The sequence below is a fragment of the Parasteatoda tepidariorum genome, chromosome 4 (assembly GCF_982258835.1).
Source record: "Parasteatoda tepidariorum strain Cologne lab strain chromosome 4, Ptep-v5.0, whole genome shotgun sequence".
In the NCBI taxonomy this organism is placed as follows: domain Eukaryota; kingdom Metazoa; phylum Arthropoda; class Arachnida; order Araneae; family Theridiidae; genus Parasteatoda; species Parasteatoda tepidariorum.
In genome coordinates this window covers 87,833,661-87,850,638 of record NC_141758.1, presented here as the reverse complement: position 1 = coordinate 87,850,638, position 16,978 = coordinate 87,833,661, and the positions used below count along the sequence as shown (strand labels likewise).

At 29.2% G+C, this 16,978-nt stretch overlaps 1 protein-coding gene across 1 annotated transcript in view; it reads right to left on the bottom strand.

Moving 5' to 3' along the window:
• Positions 1-16,978, bottom strand: part of LOC107454098 (apoptosis regulator R11-like) — a 49,435-nt gene that overhangs the window by 10,434 nt on the left and 22,023 nt on the right. Inside the window, exons 2-4 of the mRNA XM_087161559.1 lie at positions 9,983-10,060; positions 7,870-7,987; positions 5,498-5,725 (exon numbers count right to left, since the gene is read on the bottom strand). Of these exons, the coding sequence (XP_087017685.1) occupies positions 5,498-5,725; positions 7,870-7,987; positions 9,983-10,060 (424 nt within the window). The remainder of the gene's footprint in view (positions 1-5,497; positions 5,726-7,869; positions 7,988-9,982; positions 10,061-16,978) is intronic.

Here is a 16,978-nt window from a genome sequence, read left to right as displayed (position 1 = left end):
TTTCCCTTTCATAAATTATATCCCTCAATTGAAGCAGTCATTTTTTGCTAATTGAATCATAGAAAATAATTGAATTTTAATACTTTAAAAAAAGTTGTAAAAAAAATTTATATTTATTAAAAAATTTGAATTAAAAACTTTATATATTATTATATTCTTTCATTAGTAGAATAACACTGAACTTTAAATTTTTTTTTCTCAGTTCATGAAAATGAATTTCTTATTTTATTCTTAAAAAATACACAGACATAAAAGAAAAATAAATCATTTTATTTATTTTTACATTTTATACAATCAATTTCCATATTTTTTTAGAGTAAGTACTATCAGAGTTTATTAGTCAAGAATAATAATTCTTCACACACAAATATTAATAATATATGTTGGTTATTCGACAGTAAAATATTGCATTAAATGTATTACAAGTGATAAGAATTTAAAAATATACACTTATTTATACACACATTTTAAAGTACACAAAAAACAAAAATTTTAAAAAACGTAACTTTATTGTTAACAATTTTTTCATTCATTTATTAATTTTAGAAGAAAAACTTTCCCTTCATAAATTATATCCCTCTATTGAAGCATTGTCATTATTTGAAAAGAATTGAATTTTAATAAGAGTTGTAAAAAACATTTCATGCATTAGTTAAAAAATTTGAATTAATACTTTAATTTGTCACGATCTTGTAAATGGTTTTTGCAATAATATTGAAAATGATAAATAGCTTAATAATTATTAGAGTAAATTAATATTTAAATTATTTAACAATAAGAGTTTTTGTTCACTAAATTTTTTTTAATCAATGAATCTGTAAGACCATCAAGCAGATTTATTGTTCTATCAATCATATCTTCTGCGAAATGCTCATTACACAATTTACTACACGAAGAAGGTTTCCAATTAACTCGTCTCACAGCTTTGATCCATAACCGTTTACGATTTTCATCTTTGTTGTTGTTGTTGTTAATTTACGTCGCACTAGAGCTGCACAATGGGCTATTGGCGACGGTCTGGGAAACATCCCGGAGGATGATCCGAAGACATGCCATCACAATTTTGATCCTCTGCGGAGGGGATGGCACCCCCGCTTCGGTAGCCCGACGACCTGCGCGCGAAGTCGAGCACTTTACGGTAGCACAGTTTAACGAGGACCCATACCGCACACCCTCGGTCCCTACGCAGACTGATCCAAGTGGTCACCCACCCGCACACTGACCGTAGCCAGTGATGCTTGACTTCGGTGATCTGCTGGGAACCGTGTCTTAACGATCAGTCCACTGCGGGACTTTCATCTTTAGGAAAACTGCAAATAAAATTCCAACTTAAAAGCATGAGCATAAAAATCGTTAATTACATAAGTCTTTCAAAGAACCGACTCAAAAGATTTATAATTAGCAATTATAAACAACTTTATTAAAATTTTGATAATTACAGTTAATCCAGTCGATAATTTCAAAAAAATAAATGCAGTAGCGCAAATAATCCGTTTTCAGTCTATTATGCTCAACTAAAACCCACGACTCCAATATAGATTACCCACAACTGAAACTTTTAATTTATTTCATTAAACTAAATGCATATCAATTATTAATAAAATGCACGAACTGAAGTAGTTCGCAAAATGAAAGTATGGCAGATTTTTGCCAGTTTCTATAGTTCACTGGATTTTCTATTATAAAATTTATCGAAAGGTTTCCACCAAGGTTATAAAAGTGAAAAAAAGTAACAATTTGGGTGGATTTTTTAAATTATGTTTGTGTGTTAAAAGCTCTCAAAAAATTTCATGTCATTCGTCAGTGCAAGAGTGATCATAAATAAAATAGCAGTTGAATAAAAATCAAATTGTTTACAAACTAGACATTACGATCATATTTTTAAATTTCACTTAATAGCAGAGCAACTGTTCGGAATTACAATTGAAAAAGCAACAGTGCTGATTTTTAATGTTTAGATTACGAAATAATGATCAATAACAGTAAATAACAAAAAAAACACACAAAATTATTTGAGAAACTCTTCATGATAGATTAAATTTCATAAAAGCAAAAAATATTGTAGCAAATAAAATAAATACTTTTAACCATTCCCACTAATTCGAATAACACATGATACTATAATTATGCCATATTAATTGTCAATTAAGCAGTATAAAAGTAAACGAAATCACATTATCTCATCTACAATTAGTTTTATAGTTTTGATATTCTATAAGCCACTTAGAAATTCTATTTTGATTCATTTCAATAAAAATTGAAAAGAATCAAGGTTGGGTTTGAAATGAATAGCTAATAGTTAAGAAGAAGAAAAAAAATCTTTAGTCTTCTGACATGAAAGATACAGTTAATTGTAAGAACAGAATTTAAAAATAATAAATTAGAAAATGATTAAGAGAATTGAATTTACACTTACCTATGAAATGTAATTCCAGGCATTTTCTTTGTCCATCGATTCGTACAGCCGTATGCAAAGCAGTTCGTCATTTTTACAAGCAAAATATAATTAAATTCATTGTTTAAAAGGTAAGATAAAGAAAATCGTTAACGAGAAATAGAAAAAAAACGATAAAAATAACATTGATCAGCAAGTTTAACGTGCAGAAGATAGCAGCATTCGAATGTTTTGCATAAACCAATATGGCCGACCGGTTACAGTGATGGCTTCACTGTTACTTTCTCATGTCAACTCTACCTATACTCTTTACTCTATGGTGATTACAGAGCACGGAAGCGAGCGGAGCAGGAAAAAGAGTTGTTGAATAGAACTATTGATCCTTCTACTACAGCTAATTCTTCTACAATTAACGTCGCAGGTTGCGAAGTTTAACTTCTTCCGCGCGGAGGGACTCCACGCACTATTTTTTTAATGAATACCAGAAAAGGTTTGTTATGCGGTTTACGTGTAAACCTTCTAACCTTAAAACGAGATCTGTGACCATCTACGCACATTACCCTAATCCAAAACTTTGGAAAACAACTTTCTATATAAAAACCCTAAATCGAGGCTGAGTTAGGGTTTTCAAGCGCGAAAAAATCCAATAAAAAATAAAGCTAGTCTTAAGGTTATAAGGTTTCTTTTCACATAGTCTTGCATGCTCAGCTAAAATCCAACTTGTCATGAAATTTTAATGGACAATGCAATTTGATCCTATCGCTAGTGTGACGTCAACTAAGTGACCATTTTACTTAAGTGACAATGCTTTTTAAAAAAACTTTAAAAAATAATTTTTAATTCTTTTAAGATGAAATGTTTGAAACTGCAATATTTTTGCTTTATTGAAAAAAGGTTTTTAGTACAAACATTTTCGTGATAATAAAAAGAAAATTCCGATACAAGGTTGTCGTAAGGTTAAATGTTTTCTAGGGAGAAAGTAGGTAAAAATTAAGCAAGCTAAAAAATGTACGCAATGTTGCTCTAAGGTTACATGTTTTCTGGGTAATATCTTTCTGCAAGATACTTAAAAATAACAAATATTCATATCAGTAATTTAAAGTAACAAAAGCGTTAGCTTCAAAAAAATAAATAAAAATAAATAATTTTTTGATATAATTTTTTTAATTGAATATGTAATACTTTTTACTATTTTAAAATTATGGGCGATATTCTCACATTTAGCAGGAAGATAACACAATAATTATTTTCTTTTTCGCATTTTGAAATTCATCATCACATTAAAAAAAATCATGAAATCTGTAGCAGTAACTACCGAAAAAGAGATTGACGATGAAGTTCCACGAATTGGGCTCTTCAAAAGTGGTTACTAAATGCGCGTTTTCATTTTGAGATTCCGCTGTTGTAATGAATAATATTGCAATAAAAATATCGGATTTTAAAAGCTACGTGTAAATCAGTAATAATAACAGCAGAAAAAAAAATTTTTTTACTTCATTATTCTCAAATGAGAATAGAAAAATCACAAGCATTTTTCCCCCAATCCGATGGGCGAGAAAGGCATATTTTGAATATAATTCTGAAGATAAGATAAAATCTTTCAAAACTTTCTGCAGAAAAGAAAAGCTAATTTTTTTACTTCCCAAAGAAAATTATTCTCTACAAGAACTCGGTAACTTTCTGCAACAAGGCAGAAACAATAATAATTTTTTTTAAAAAATGGTAAAAACCATAGCGGAAACATATTTTTTTCCAAATAGCAAAAAGTATGGGTAAAAAATACTTTTTTAGTCACTAAAAATCAGAGGAAAGATAGGTTTTCCTAAAGCAGTATACACCATGATAAAAACCTCATATGTCCCACCTCACTGCTAACAATCCTGCAATTATATGTAAATTTGGTCAATTGGCAAAATTTTAATTTTGAAATACTTATTTCTAAAACTAACATTTAAAATAAAATAGGGGCTGTGGGGAAAGTAGAATTCGGCAATATCAACCTTCATCTTTGAAAAGGTACTACACCATAGAATTATATACTAATAAATTGGAATTACATTTTTGTAGTGGTAGATACACTACAGTACTCCCCCACCAGAATTATATTTGTGATAGAATTCGATGAACGGATACCACTAGTTGATTCATTGCTGTTTCTGCGAGAAGCCGGGAGAACTGTATTAAGTTCACAGTCGTGGTCGCTCCTGTGTAGCCATTAGCAGTCGTTGTACGTTATGTGTCATCGAAACTGAGTAGCAACAGCAAGATGAGGCGGATAATGTCTCAGTCACAAGTAGCAAGTCAACGGTTCAATGTGGACCATCCATCGTAGTAGGCGTGTTCAAACCGTAGTGGGCGTTTCTACCAAGGTAGGCGTGCTCATATTACGTCCGAAGGTCACCAATGTGGGGAGAGAAGTTATCGACAAAGTCAACCTTCATCTATGAAAAGGTACCCCAACATAGGATCGAGTTAACATGTCTTATATACTAGTAAATTGGAATTATATTTTTGTAGTGATAGATACACTACAGGGGCTATTTTCGTAATGTAATCTGCCACGCCAACTAGAATCGCCAAGACGCCAAATTGATTTTAAACGAAAAAGTTAATAAAAAATATAAAAAAAACATTAGATGTTTGTCTGGGGGTGACTATGAGTTATACCTTTCGAGTTTGTCTCTTACTGTGATATTTCAATCAATTTCTTGCGGGCTCTCACCCGGAAATTGCCAAGACTTGGCGATTATTCTGACACAGATCTTAATATGAAAATCTTCCACAAACAATAATCATATCTCATAATATTATAATAATACAATAATAATATATGTCTTTACTCAAAGTATTAAATAAATAATATTCTACCAGGTAAAATGCTTTTATCCCTATGGATGACAACTAGGAGAATTTATTAAAGATGATTATAACAGACTCAGAACAATTTGGGAAAGAAGAGTTAGTTAAGTTTGAGAGTACGCGTAGTAGTAATAAAAATATGATTCGATTGAAATAGCTATCACATTACTCAATTTTTCAAAGCCGGAATTAAACTTACGCCACTAAACTAATTCATATTAAACATAAAAGTAATTAACTTACCCAACCACCATTTTCATAAACCCATCTGCAAACTTGTTCAGATATGTACAGTAGAGCCCATCTAAACAAATTTGTTCCAATTCTTGCCAATTCCATTTTTACAGATCTGATAAGAATATCAGAACAAAAGTAAAACAAGGCAACTATATTATAAACATTGATACCATGTCTAAATACTTCTTCCAGTAAAGCCCAAAATCCTTCAAAAGTAGGTGCTTCCAGGTCAACCTAAAAATGATTAGTAAAATATGAGTGCCAAATATGAAACTGGAATAAGTATAACAAACAGTGGCGTACGCAGAATTTTTTCAAGGGGGTGTTCATGATTTTCTGAAACTACTAAAAGAAATTCGAGTATGTAATAAAGCACTATTATTTCCCTAATTTAGACAGCTAGATAATTTGACTTTTTAATTAGATAACATTGTTTAGTTAAATTTTAATTTGATTTTTTTAAGTTTAAGAACATAATGTAATATCTTCTCGCATGTAATATCTTCTGAAAAAAGTCCAATGTCATATGGGTGGGAAGTAACACTTTGAGGGCCACTTTCACATTCATCAGATTTTGATGTGCTAGAAACGTTTTCTTCAACGGAAATGTCACATTTCTGTTCAACAGAAAAACTTACATTGGTACTAGATGCTGTCACCTCACTAATTTCAGGTCATGATTTTTTCTCAAAATAATTAAAAATTGTTAAATTCTTGCGTTTTGACATCCTAAAGATCCAAGTGCAAATATATATATTGGCACAGAAATATCCACTATGCTACGATCTTAAAGCTTCGAGCTGGAATGAATACTGATTTCTTCACTAGTCGAAATAACGACGATGACGGGTTCGGCGATTGAATGAACTTTTTGTTAAGACAAAACAAATCAGATTTAGCAACGAACTCCGAAAGACAAACGGCAGAGATAACTCTTAGTCTGACTAACTAACGCCACTGTTCTCCGTTCCCTCTTTTATATAAATTTTCACCGCAACTCCAAAATTCTCGAATTGTCTCAAACACGACAGAACGTGTAGGATTCCAGAATCATCGCGTAAAGACCTCGCAAATGAAATCCCGTCTCGAAAACTATCGCGACTGGCAGCACAGAAAGAAACCAGTCCGTAACAGTATAACGTGAATTTGGTTTCAAAAGTACAACCGTATTATAGTAAATGTTTTTTCAGTGTTCTGAGAAATACCGTGAGAAAAATAAAATTGGCATAAGGGAAATAAAAATATATTGTCTCAAAAAATAATAGCCCGCATAATTCTACTAAAATTTTCATTTTTACCATTTTGTCTGAGCTCAAGGGGGGAGTTTAAACCTCTAAAGCCCTCCCTTGCGTACGCCACTGATAATAAAATCAAGAGCTGTTTGAATAAATGGAATTTTATACAAGGGGAAACGCGCACGAATACAAGAATATGAAGAGAAAAAGTAGCACTTTTTTATCAAGTGAGCCATTTTCTAGGACGTGGTAGCCAAATTTTTCAACAAAAAATAAGCACCTTTTAAGCACTTTTCAAGCACTCAAAAAATATTTTTAAGCCCTTTGAAAACTATCATAAACTATCATCAAAGACGGGGTTGGCAAGTTTTTGACAATTGATGGTTTTATCCGGTATTATTTACAGTGACAAAGACGATGGCGTGTCACAAACGACGAAATTAACAAGAGAAATTCTATCACTGATAGAGAAAAAAACATTGGCAGTGTTTAGTTGGTTCCCGTAATCAGCAAAAATTTGAGAGATTTTTCGATTCTATTACAGAGAGCGGAAAATGAAGTCTGAAATTGAGAATCTCTTGCAAAATGCAGCAGGGTTGCACATGAGAGTCAAAAATCCTTACCACTGAATCCAGCTCAGAATACGCAAGTGTGGACCCGCAAGTATTTCATCAAACATGTAATGGTCCTTCCATACACCGGCGGTAAGCCGAAATAGATTGGGGCTGAATTAATTGTGAAACGTTGAATAGGACAATGTCTTTTTGCATAATTTGTGGCGAAAATCAGCATGGAAAAGAAAAATATCACATTTCGGAAAAGGGAAAATTAAGCACTTTTTAAAAACACCCATGGAAAAAAGCATCTTTAAAGGCTTTTAAAAAACGAAAATAAGCACCTTTAAGCACTTTTTAAAAACGCTTGTTTTCTTTAGAAAATTCATATATTTTCTTAACAAATTTTAAAATATATACTATAATAAGTAAACTATAATAAGTAAACAAGAAACAAACATGCAACTTTAATAAAATTATATGAATAAATAAGAGGGGTAAAAAAATATTTCTATAAATTCAAAATTTCTAACTCAAATTCAGCAGAGAATATTAAACAACATTGGCAAGAAAACAAAATAATACATACTAAATTTGCGCATTGCTTAATCTGTCCTCTTTGGGGACTGTCAGCAAAGTCATTAGCTATGCTTCTAAGATCCCTTCCAATACTGTGAAGTAAAACATTTTGGACCCCTGCCACTAAGCTGAAAATTCAAAATTTTCTTATTTAAATATTATTACACAAAATGACTCTTTAATTACGTAACTTATTACCACTATACTTTTAAAGTCTAAATACATCGAATTAGGATATATATATTTTGATAGCATCCAATATATTCGGTAACAAAAAAAAATAATTTTAGTATTTATAGAGCATTCTAACACGAAAATATACAAAAAATACATGTTAGGCCAGCATGAGATACTAATCGAAAGTAACATGCATGTATGTAGTGATGTGTAAAATTCATTAGAAATTACATCTTCCTGCAAGTAGTGAATTAAATCATAGTCATATATAAAACTAAATGGTTACAAAGTGCTTACACTAAGACTATGAGTGAATAAAAGAGCAAGATGAACAATTAAAAATAAAAACTTTCTAACACAGCTTTTTGTTTCAGTTGGGAAAAAAAAGACATTATCTTAATTTGTATACTATTTGTGAAATAGTTTTTCTTTAATACATTTTTAATTAGCATTATGCAATGCCTAGGAGGCAATGTTAGCTTATATCTTATATCCGTCGTTGAAGAGCAGACCCAATTTTGGGTAAACGACTACTAATGTTCAACTCCGTAGCCTTGTAATTTTGAACCTAATACAGAAGACAAGGAAACTCCTGATCAGTACCCCCAGAGGTATTGATTTGTTATGGGAACATGGAGGACTTTGCGACTCGACAGATTTAAAGTGCACTAGTCACCATTTACCACACGGAGAGTCTTCGGCCGGCAGGGGTTCGAACCCACGAACTCTAGGACATGGGTCCAGTGCCCTAACAACCAGGCTATCCCGGCCAGACAATGCTAGCTTGTGGATTATACATACACTATCTTACATTTTAGATTAAATGTGTCTAATTTTTGCATTTAGGATCAGAAATAAACTATCAAAATGACATCAATCCTGAAATCAAAAAAAGAATAATCGCAGCCAATCGCTGCTTCTATGGTTTAAGATCATTATTGAAATCTCACTTAATTAAAAGAAAGACTAAGATCTTACTTTATAAGGTATTAATCAAGTCAGTTTTGACTTATGCTTCAGAGACATGGACTTCAACAAAAAGGGAAGAGAATTTATTAGCAACCTTCGAAAGGAAGATCCTACGAACCATCTTTGGCCCTATACTCGATAACGACAACTGGAGGAAACGATATAATTTTGAAATATATAGAATCTTTGATGGCGATGATATCATTAAATCTATTAAATTAAGTAGAATGCGATGGACCGGGCATGTAGTGAGAATGAGCCCAGAACGAACAGCATTGAGAGTCTCTAATGCAACCCCCTCCAATAAAAGGCCAAGAGGAAGGCCCAAAAAGAGATGGAAGGACTGTGTGGATGAGGATTTTGCCATCCTAAAAGTAAAGAACTGGGAAACAATTGCTGGGAGAAGGGCAGAATGGGAAAAGCGTCTGAGGAAGGCCCAGGCTCACAAAGGGCTGTCGTGGCAATGCGGATGAATTTTTGCATTACACAAGAAACGGTTTAAATATTAAATGCCAGAAAAATTACGAGAAAAGAAACTGAAAAATGTTAATTTTGCAAAGTGGCCACAATCTGAAAAGATTAGAGAACAAAAAATTGCATCAAAAGTTATTTAATATACAATATTTTTTAACAATTCATTAAATTTACCCATCTATCTCAGCATTCATAAGATTTTGTGCCATAGCCATATGTTCTCTGATAATATCTTCATTTGAGTTATCAATAACAGCAGTAGCATCTAATCCCTGTTGCTCAAATTCTTCATGAACAAAATCATGGAATAAAGCTTGGCCGAAGTTTATTTCCCCAGAGGGTACATACAAAGGAACAGCCATATATGACTGCAGTGCAAGAATACTTCGAGAAGACCTCTCAAATTTTAAAATTGCAAAACAGATAGTTCTATTAGATTAAATCTACAAAAAGACTCAAACCCATCAAGTTGTGACTATCAAATAATGAATTAATAAACTAACCTTTCAAAGTCATTGGCTATGTTTCTAAGATCATTTCCAATATGGCGAAGTAAAACATTTTGGACCCCAGCTTCTACGCTGAAATTTCAAAATTTTCTTATTTAAATATTATTACACAAAATGACTCTTTAATTACATAAATTATTACAACTATACTTTTCAAGTCTAAATACATTGAATTAGGATATATATTTTTTGGTCCAATAAATTTGGTAAAAAAAAAAAATTATTTTAGTATTTATAGGGCATTCTAACACAGGGATGCACAACTACACTAGTGCATCACAAAAACTTACAAATAACATGTTAACAATGTAACATGTTAACATGTTACAAATAACATGCAACTTACATATAACTTACAAATAACAACATGAGATACTAATCGAAAGTAACATGCATGTATGTGTAAAATTCATTAGAAATTACATCTTCCTGCAAGTACTGAATTCAATCATATTCATATATAAAACTAAACGGTTACAAAGAGCTTTAGGCTTACACTAAGACAATGAGTGAATAAAAAAGCAGAATGAACAATTAAAAGCAAATACAGCTTTTTATTTCAGTTGGAAAAAAAGCTATTATCTAAATTTTTATATTATTTGTGAAATAGTTTTTCTTTAATACACTTTTAATTAACATTTCGCAATAGACAGGAGCCAATGTTAACTTGTGGATAGTTCAAATCATAAATTCAAAGTTCGTAAAAATACGAAATATTTCTGAAAGATCACCTTAAAGGTGTAATTAGAATGAGTTACAAAGTAAAATAAAAACAATAAAAACATTACATTCCTCTAAAGAATTTTCTTTAGCACTACTATTTAAGTCCCCAGCCCCCCTTTTTTTCCATCTAAATGGTGATTTATATTTCCGTTATTAATATTATTTATTTTCATTTAATCATAACGTTTTGGCCTTTTCAAAAAATCAAAAGTTCGATTTTCTCTCAGTTTCAATAGCTTTCTGCGTTCTTTTTTAATATTTCAGTAAAATAAATATGCTCAAAAACGTTTAAAGATTATAAATTAATTTTGCAATAGGTAACAATTTAAACAATTGCAATAATATTGATACAAGTAATATTTTCATACTCATGGTTATAAACATTTGTTTAAATCATTTTCATAATCATTGGGGAGCAAATTTTTCTTAAACTCCGATTCCACGGAATTGATTATTCTGAATTTTTGAATGCAGAACTTATTGAATAGTTTATAAAAAGTTATTACTTTAGCTGTTATTTATTATATTTAGTTCAGTTGATTTAGATTACAAATTCTGTCAACGACCCAGCTTTATTATTTACAGAAGAAAAGCTTTTTATTTTCAAAAATTTTTGCATCTAATTTCAATCGATATAAATATATTTTCCGTAAATTTTATTTCAGTCAGACAATATACGAAAAAGTAATTGGTTTTAGCAATAGTTATTTTTATTTTGAATTTTTTAAATTTATTTAAATTAAAAGAATTTCTTATAAATACGTGTACAAATACAAACACCTACTTCTTAAGTATAATAGTTACAAATGTTACATTAGAAACAGGATTGAACCTTTTGCTTAACAGTTGCCTTGTTAGGGATTGCTTTTTATGATAGCGAAAATATGAATTTCTATGTAAAGAAAACATCATTAAATTTTAAAAGAAAAATGTACAATAATTTGATATCCGATATATAACTGTCTAGTAATTAACTTTTTGAGTTACTTATGTTTACATCTACATCAAATGCATTTATTCTGAATTTATTATATGCAACTGGGTCGCAATATTCTTTAGACTTATTTAATTTTTAGTGGGATAAATGGTTATAAGAAACTTATAACTGGTTATAAGAAATAGAAAATTGTTGTCAAAATTTGTAAAGAAAAAAATAAAGCTTAAATGTAAGCATTAAATTTTATAAAGACTTATGAAAAGATAAATTTGTGAATAATAACCTTTTTTTTAGCTAAATCTATGTAAGTAATAGGAAATTTTGCAATTTATCACGGACATTTTAAAAGAATTAATAAATTTATTGTTAGAAATGGTGTATTGTATTTATATACATAATATCTGGCTATTTCAAAACCAAATCTTATCAATCGTCGCTAACACACAAAAAGACCTCCCATCCATAAATCATCTTACAGTATGGTACTGGGAACATTATCCCTGCACCATTTCTGAAGTGTTACAACGGATGCTAGCAATAAAGCCCTGACGTTGGAATTTATGGTTGTTGGTTGATGGTGCATAGATTACTAAATGTTCAATGTAGATTATTAAAAAATTAAATTTATAATTATATATAACCACAAATTTCAAGCCATTCATTATAAACGATTTTTGGGGAAATACAACACAATTTTCTCAGATTTTTTGTCCCCCCTCTCCTCCTCCTCTCTCTCTCTATCTATCTATCTATCTAAAAGAAAAAAACAACATTTTAAAATTTTCTTTTAAAAAATGTAAGGTCAGGAAGAATTTAAAAAAGTTACAAATGTGAATGAAATGTTTCTGAAACTTGACCCTTAAAGAAAAGACTAAAATGTCATTAAATGTTATTCTTTGAAGTTTTTGATTATTGAAATATGTCGAACAAAAGTGGGATCCTAATTTATTTTGTTAAGTAAAATTTTTAATGTTACAAGATGTTTAAAAAATGACTTTTAACATTATTGACAAAAAAATCATTGTTTTTAAAGGACAGGGTGTAACGCATTATACTCGTCGCCTCTCACATATGATCTTATCATAAATATGAGAGGGGTTAAGCAAAATGTTTCACAGAAAAAGGAAAATCAGAAAAAGTAATAATTTCTGTTATTTATGTCAGAAACAATTATAGTCACCATATTAGCGACTTGGTTACATTTAAAGCGCAACATAAAACTCAATGCGTTTTTTTTTTTTTTTTTTTGTTTTTTTTTAATTACGAGGCAAATTTACAATGCATCAGATCTGAATAGTATTAAAAATTATTCATTGAAACTAATTTACCGATTCGGGAATTTCTTCGCAAATTTGAATATTAAAAAACAAAATTCTTCTTTTAAAATTTAATAATAATTTCATCTTTCAATGTTAATTTTTAAATTTTATGACTGTGAAGAGCATTGTCTTTAATAACTAAGAAATATAAATACCAAATTACATTGACCTGCCTGATGCATTGGATTGGCATGTTTTGGTGTTTTCTCAGAAGTGTGTTTTTACTTTCAATGTCTTAGAGCCTTAAAACAAAAATTACATTTTACTTTTACAAGTACTAAAGTGCAGGTTGATATAATCAAATTCAAGAAACAAAGAAACTCTTATGTCAACTCACTGTAACTAATTTTATAATAGATGTTTATTTAAGTTTTTAAAACTACATACAAAAACATCTAAAATTTATTTCGTATCAACAAAATAGTTCTCTGTTGCCTTCTAAGGATAAATTATTTTAAATGTATACTTTGCTTTCGTAGGTCCATTACCCCAATTAATTATTAGTGTAAAAATGTAAATTTTTCTGTGAAGATTTTCTTATCATTTATTTTGAGTCCACCAATAATTTTTTTCCCTATACTTTTATATAATATCTTATTTAGTAATGTTATAAAAATTGCACGTTTTGATTCTTATATTTATGAAATAAAACTTGTTTCTTGTTCTTTTATCACCTTTGAAATTGCAAACTATTAAAGTAGTTCCAACCAATAAAATGTTGTTGCTGACTTATGCCTGTTTAGGCAGAGGAGGTGCGATAGTTCTTGTTTACCAGTGGCGCCATCTATGGCCAAGAATTTGACTTCTGCCACACCATACGTCACACCCGTTTATAGGACGGACCCATTCATACATCCATTCCTTCATCCACAGATCGTAATTTTGACCTGAATCAGAGATGGATCGATCTCCAATCCAGTACCCCCAGAGATATGTTCCAATAAAATCTTCATTCGAATTGAAAAGGAATAAAATAATAATGTTAAAGTAAATTTGATTGGATAATAATTAAATAAAACTTGTTTTTCTAAATTTTTAACCACTTTTGATACGGCAAACTATTGAAGTAGTCTCATTAAAATCTTTATTCTTATTGAAAATGAATTAAATAATAATGTTAAAGTAAATTTGATTGGATTATAATTAAATAAAACTTGTTTTTCTGAATTTTTATCACTTTTTATACCGCAAACTATTGAAGTAGTCTCATTAAAATCTTTATTCTTATTGAAAATGAATAAAATAATAATGTTAAAGTAAATTTGATTGGATTATAATTAAATAAAACTTGTTTTTCTGATGAATGAATTGAATTAAATTTATGAATTATGATATGAATTAAATTTCAAAAAAAAATTTGTGCTGCTTTTGAAGACTTTTTAAAATTTTTATTTAAGTTTAATCTAATCAAAAAGAGTTAAATCAAAATCATTTTTTTCTTTTAAAAAAAAAAAAAATATATATATATATATATATATATATATATATATATATATATATATATATATATATATATATATATATATATATATAACGTCGTTGCCGAGTGGAAGGATTAAAACAGGTCATAGGTCGGGAAGGAGGGTACAAAATTAAAATTTATTTATTAATTATTAGACAAGAGCAGTCATGAGAATGAGTGAAAGTGCACACGAAAAGTTGCGCTCCTTGGTTATATGTTAGTAAAAATCTTGCAAAGTAAAATCCGTAAAATGTCTTAATTTAGGGAAAGAGGGAAATCTTAGTAGTTGCTATTGGTTTATGAGATAGATCGAACGTTTCCCACACAAGAGCAAAGGGAAAAATGTCCTGCTCTTAATTAAATGCATAGTTGAGCCAAAAATAGATTTAAGAACAGGATGTGGCTTTTAAAAGTGTGAGAAAGTATTTCGTTTAGAATAATTAATTAGGATGAAGTTTTATAGCAGAGAAACTAACATAAAAAGATTAATTGAAGCCTTTTATGTTACATCCCCCCTCGCCAAAAATGTCTAATTAGAATCCAAAAATTTTGAAATTATCTATTTGCAAAATCTTCCCTATGGTAGAAGTACAAATAAAATAACCAAATTTGTAATGGTAACAATATATAAAAGTAATATATGAATTATAAAACATTTACATATGTTCTCACTGTAAAAATTTTAACACAATTAAAAATCTGTAGTAGTAGCATCAGCAAATTTAAAATGTTCATTTTCAACAGTTTTTTTGACTTAACAGTTTTTTCAGTTTCAAAAGTCTTTAGTTTAAATATCACAACACAGCTTTTTCACTATAAGGAGTATTCTTCATAAAAAAAACTATTTAAGTTAACTCGTCAATCATGATAAAAAAAATTTATAAACATTTGTTAAAAATGTGTAATTTAAAATGTAAAACACAAAATGCAAAATACAGTTTTACAGGAAAAATTTCAATCTGAAATTAGATTTGAGTATTGTTTACCTTGTTTGAAAACAAAATAAAATAAAAAATCTCACAGTGGTTGTTATTCTGAAGACCAAGACTTCAGTATTGTCTTTATTTCACTTTATTTATTATTTACCTTTCATTTTTTGTCACTTTAATAGCTAAATATCGACAAAATTTTTTTTTTTTTCAAAATCAACTGAAGTTAGGAATTAATTAATTTTCTTGGATTTGCACAATTCTGTCAACATAATTTTGACAATGTTACGCACCATTATCATATTTAGTCTCAAGAATATTAGAAAACACAAGATCATTTTCAATTCTGCTATTTGAATTTTTTTTTTTTTTTTTTTTTTTTTTTTTATGTCCAAAAATTTACCTTCTATACCCTTTTTTCTTTTCTTTTTCTCTCTTATTCTTCCATCTACTTTCTTTTCTTTCTACTTTCTTTATATTTATTTATTTGTACTTTTATTTTCTTTCTTGGTATTTTTATTGCAATTATTAACCCGGATTTCAGGAAAAATGTAAAGACAAATTGCTTTTATAATCAGAAAAGATGATCAGTCTTCTCAGATCTTACATTACAACCCGTTTAACACAATTTATCGCTAATTGAAATCCAAAACAAACTTTCAAATTTAATATGGTATTAAGGTAAATCAGTTTTTAATTTTTGACTGATCTAGCTATTTTCCTTATTTTTAATCTGAAGTGCAAGTTTGGTTTATTTGCAAATTACCTTTTATTTATTTCATTTTTTAATTTATACCTTTCTTCCTTTCTTTTTGGACATTATTTTTTTACTTTTTTTTTCAAAAATTTTAGTTTGGATATTTTTTAAAGTAATTTCTGTGCAGAGATCTTAATTAGTAATTTAATTTGTCACAATTGTGTGTTAGAAAATTCAAATATTTTCATTTCTATTTTAAACGTTTTTTTGAAGTGTATTTGGTTACTAAATTTTTCAATTTGTGTTTGATCATTTTCCTATCTGTATGCTGGAATTAAAGTTCAGAAATAAAGAAACGATTTGTTTATGGAAATCACTGAGCTAGAACAGAGCTTTAAACTAATTACCAACGTTGGACTAAAGCATTAATGTCTGGTTGTACTTCAATTTATATTCTAACAACAAGTATTTTATTCATTTTTCCAAACTATTTGCATTAGTTTTAACATTTCTTGATTTAATTTTTGCCACACCGTAATTGCATTCATATATTAAAATTGAATTTCAATAATTATTGCAGTTGCATTACGAAGAGAAAAAAATTTAAATGGCATTTTCATCTTAACCCTAAACACTGTAAAACAAAAATATAATTTCTACTAACCAAAAAATCATAGAAGCTGTAACACATAAAACAATATGAAAATAATTTCTTGAAACACTTTTCAATCAAATAAATCGATTAACTGAAAATAAAAATTTAAAGAAATAAAAATTTCAACAGTAAATACTATCAATATATAAAAAGTAGTTTCACTTTAAAACATCAAATATGGGAAAAAATTAAAATCATAATCATTTAAGAAATTGATTTATGAGAAATGTAAAAAAACTTTAACTCAAAGGATACCTGAAAAAGTTCG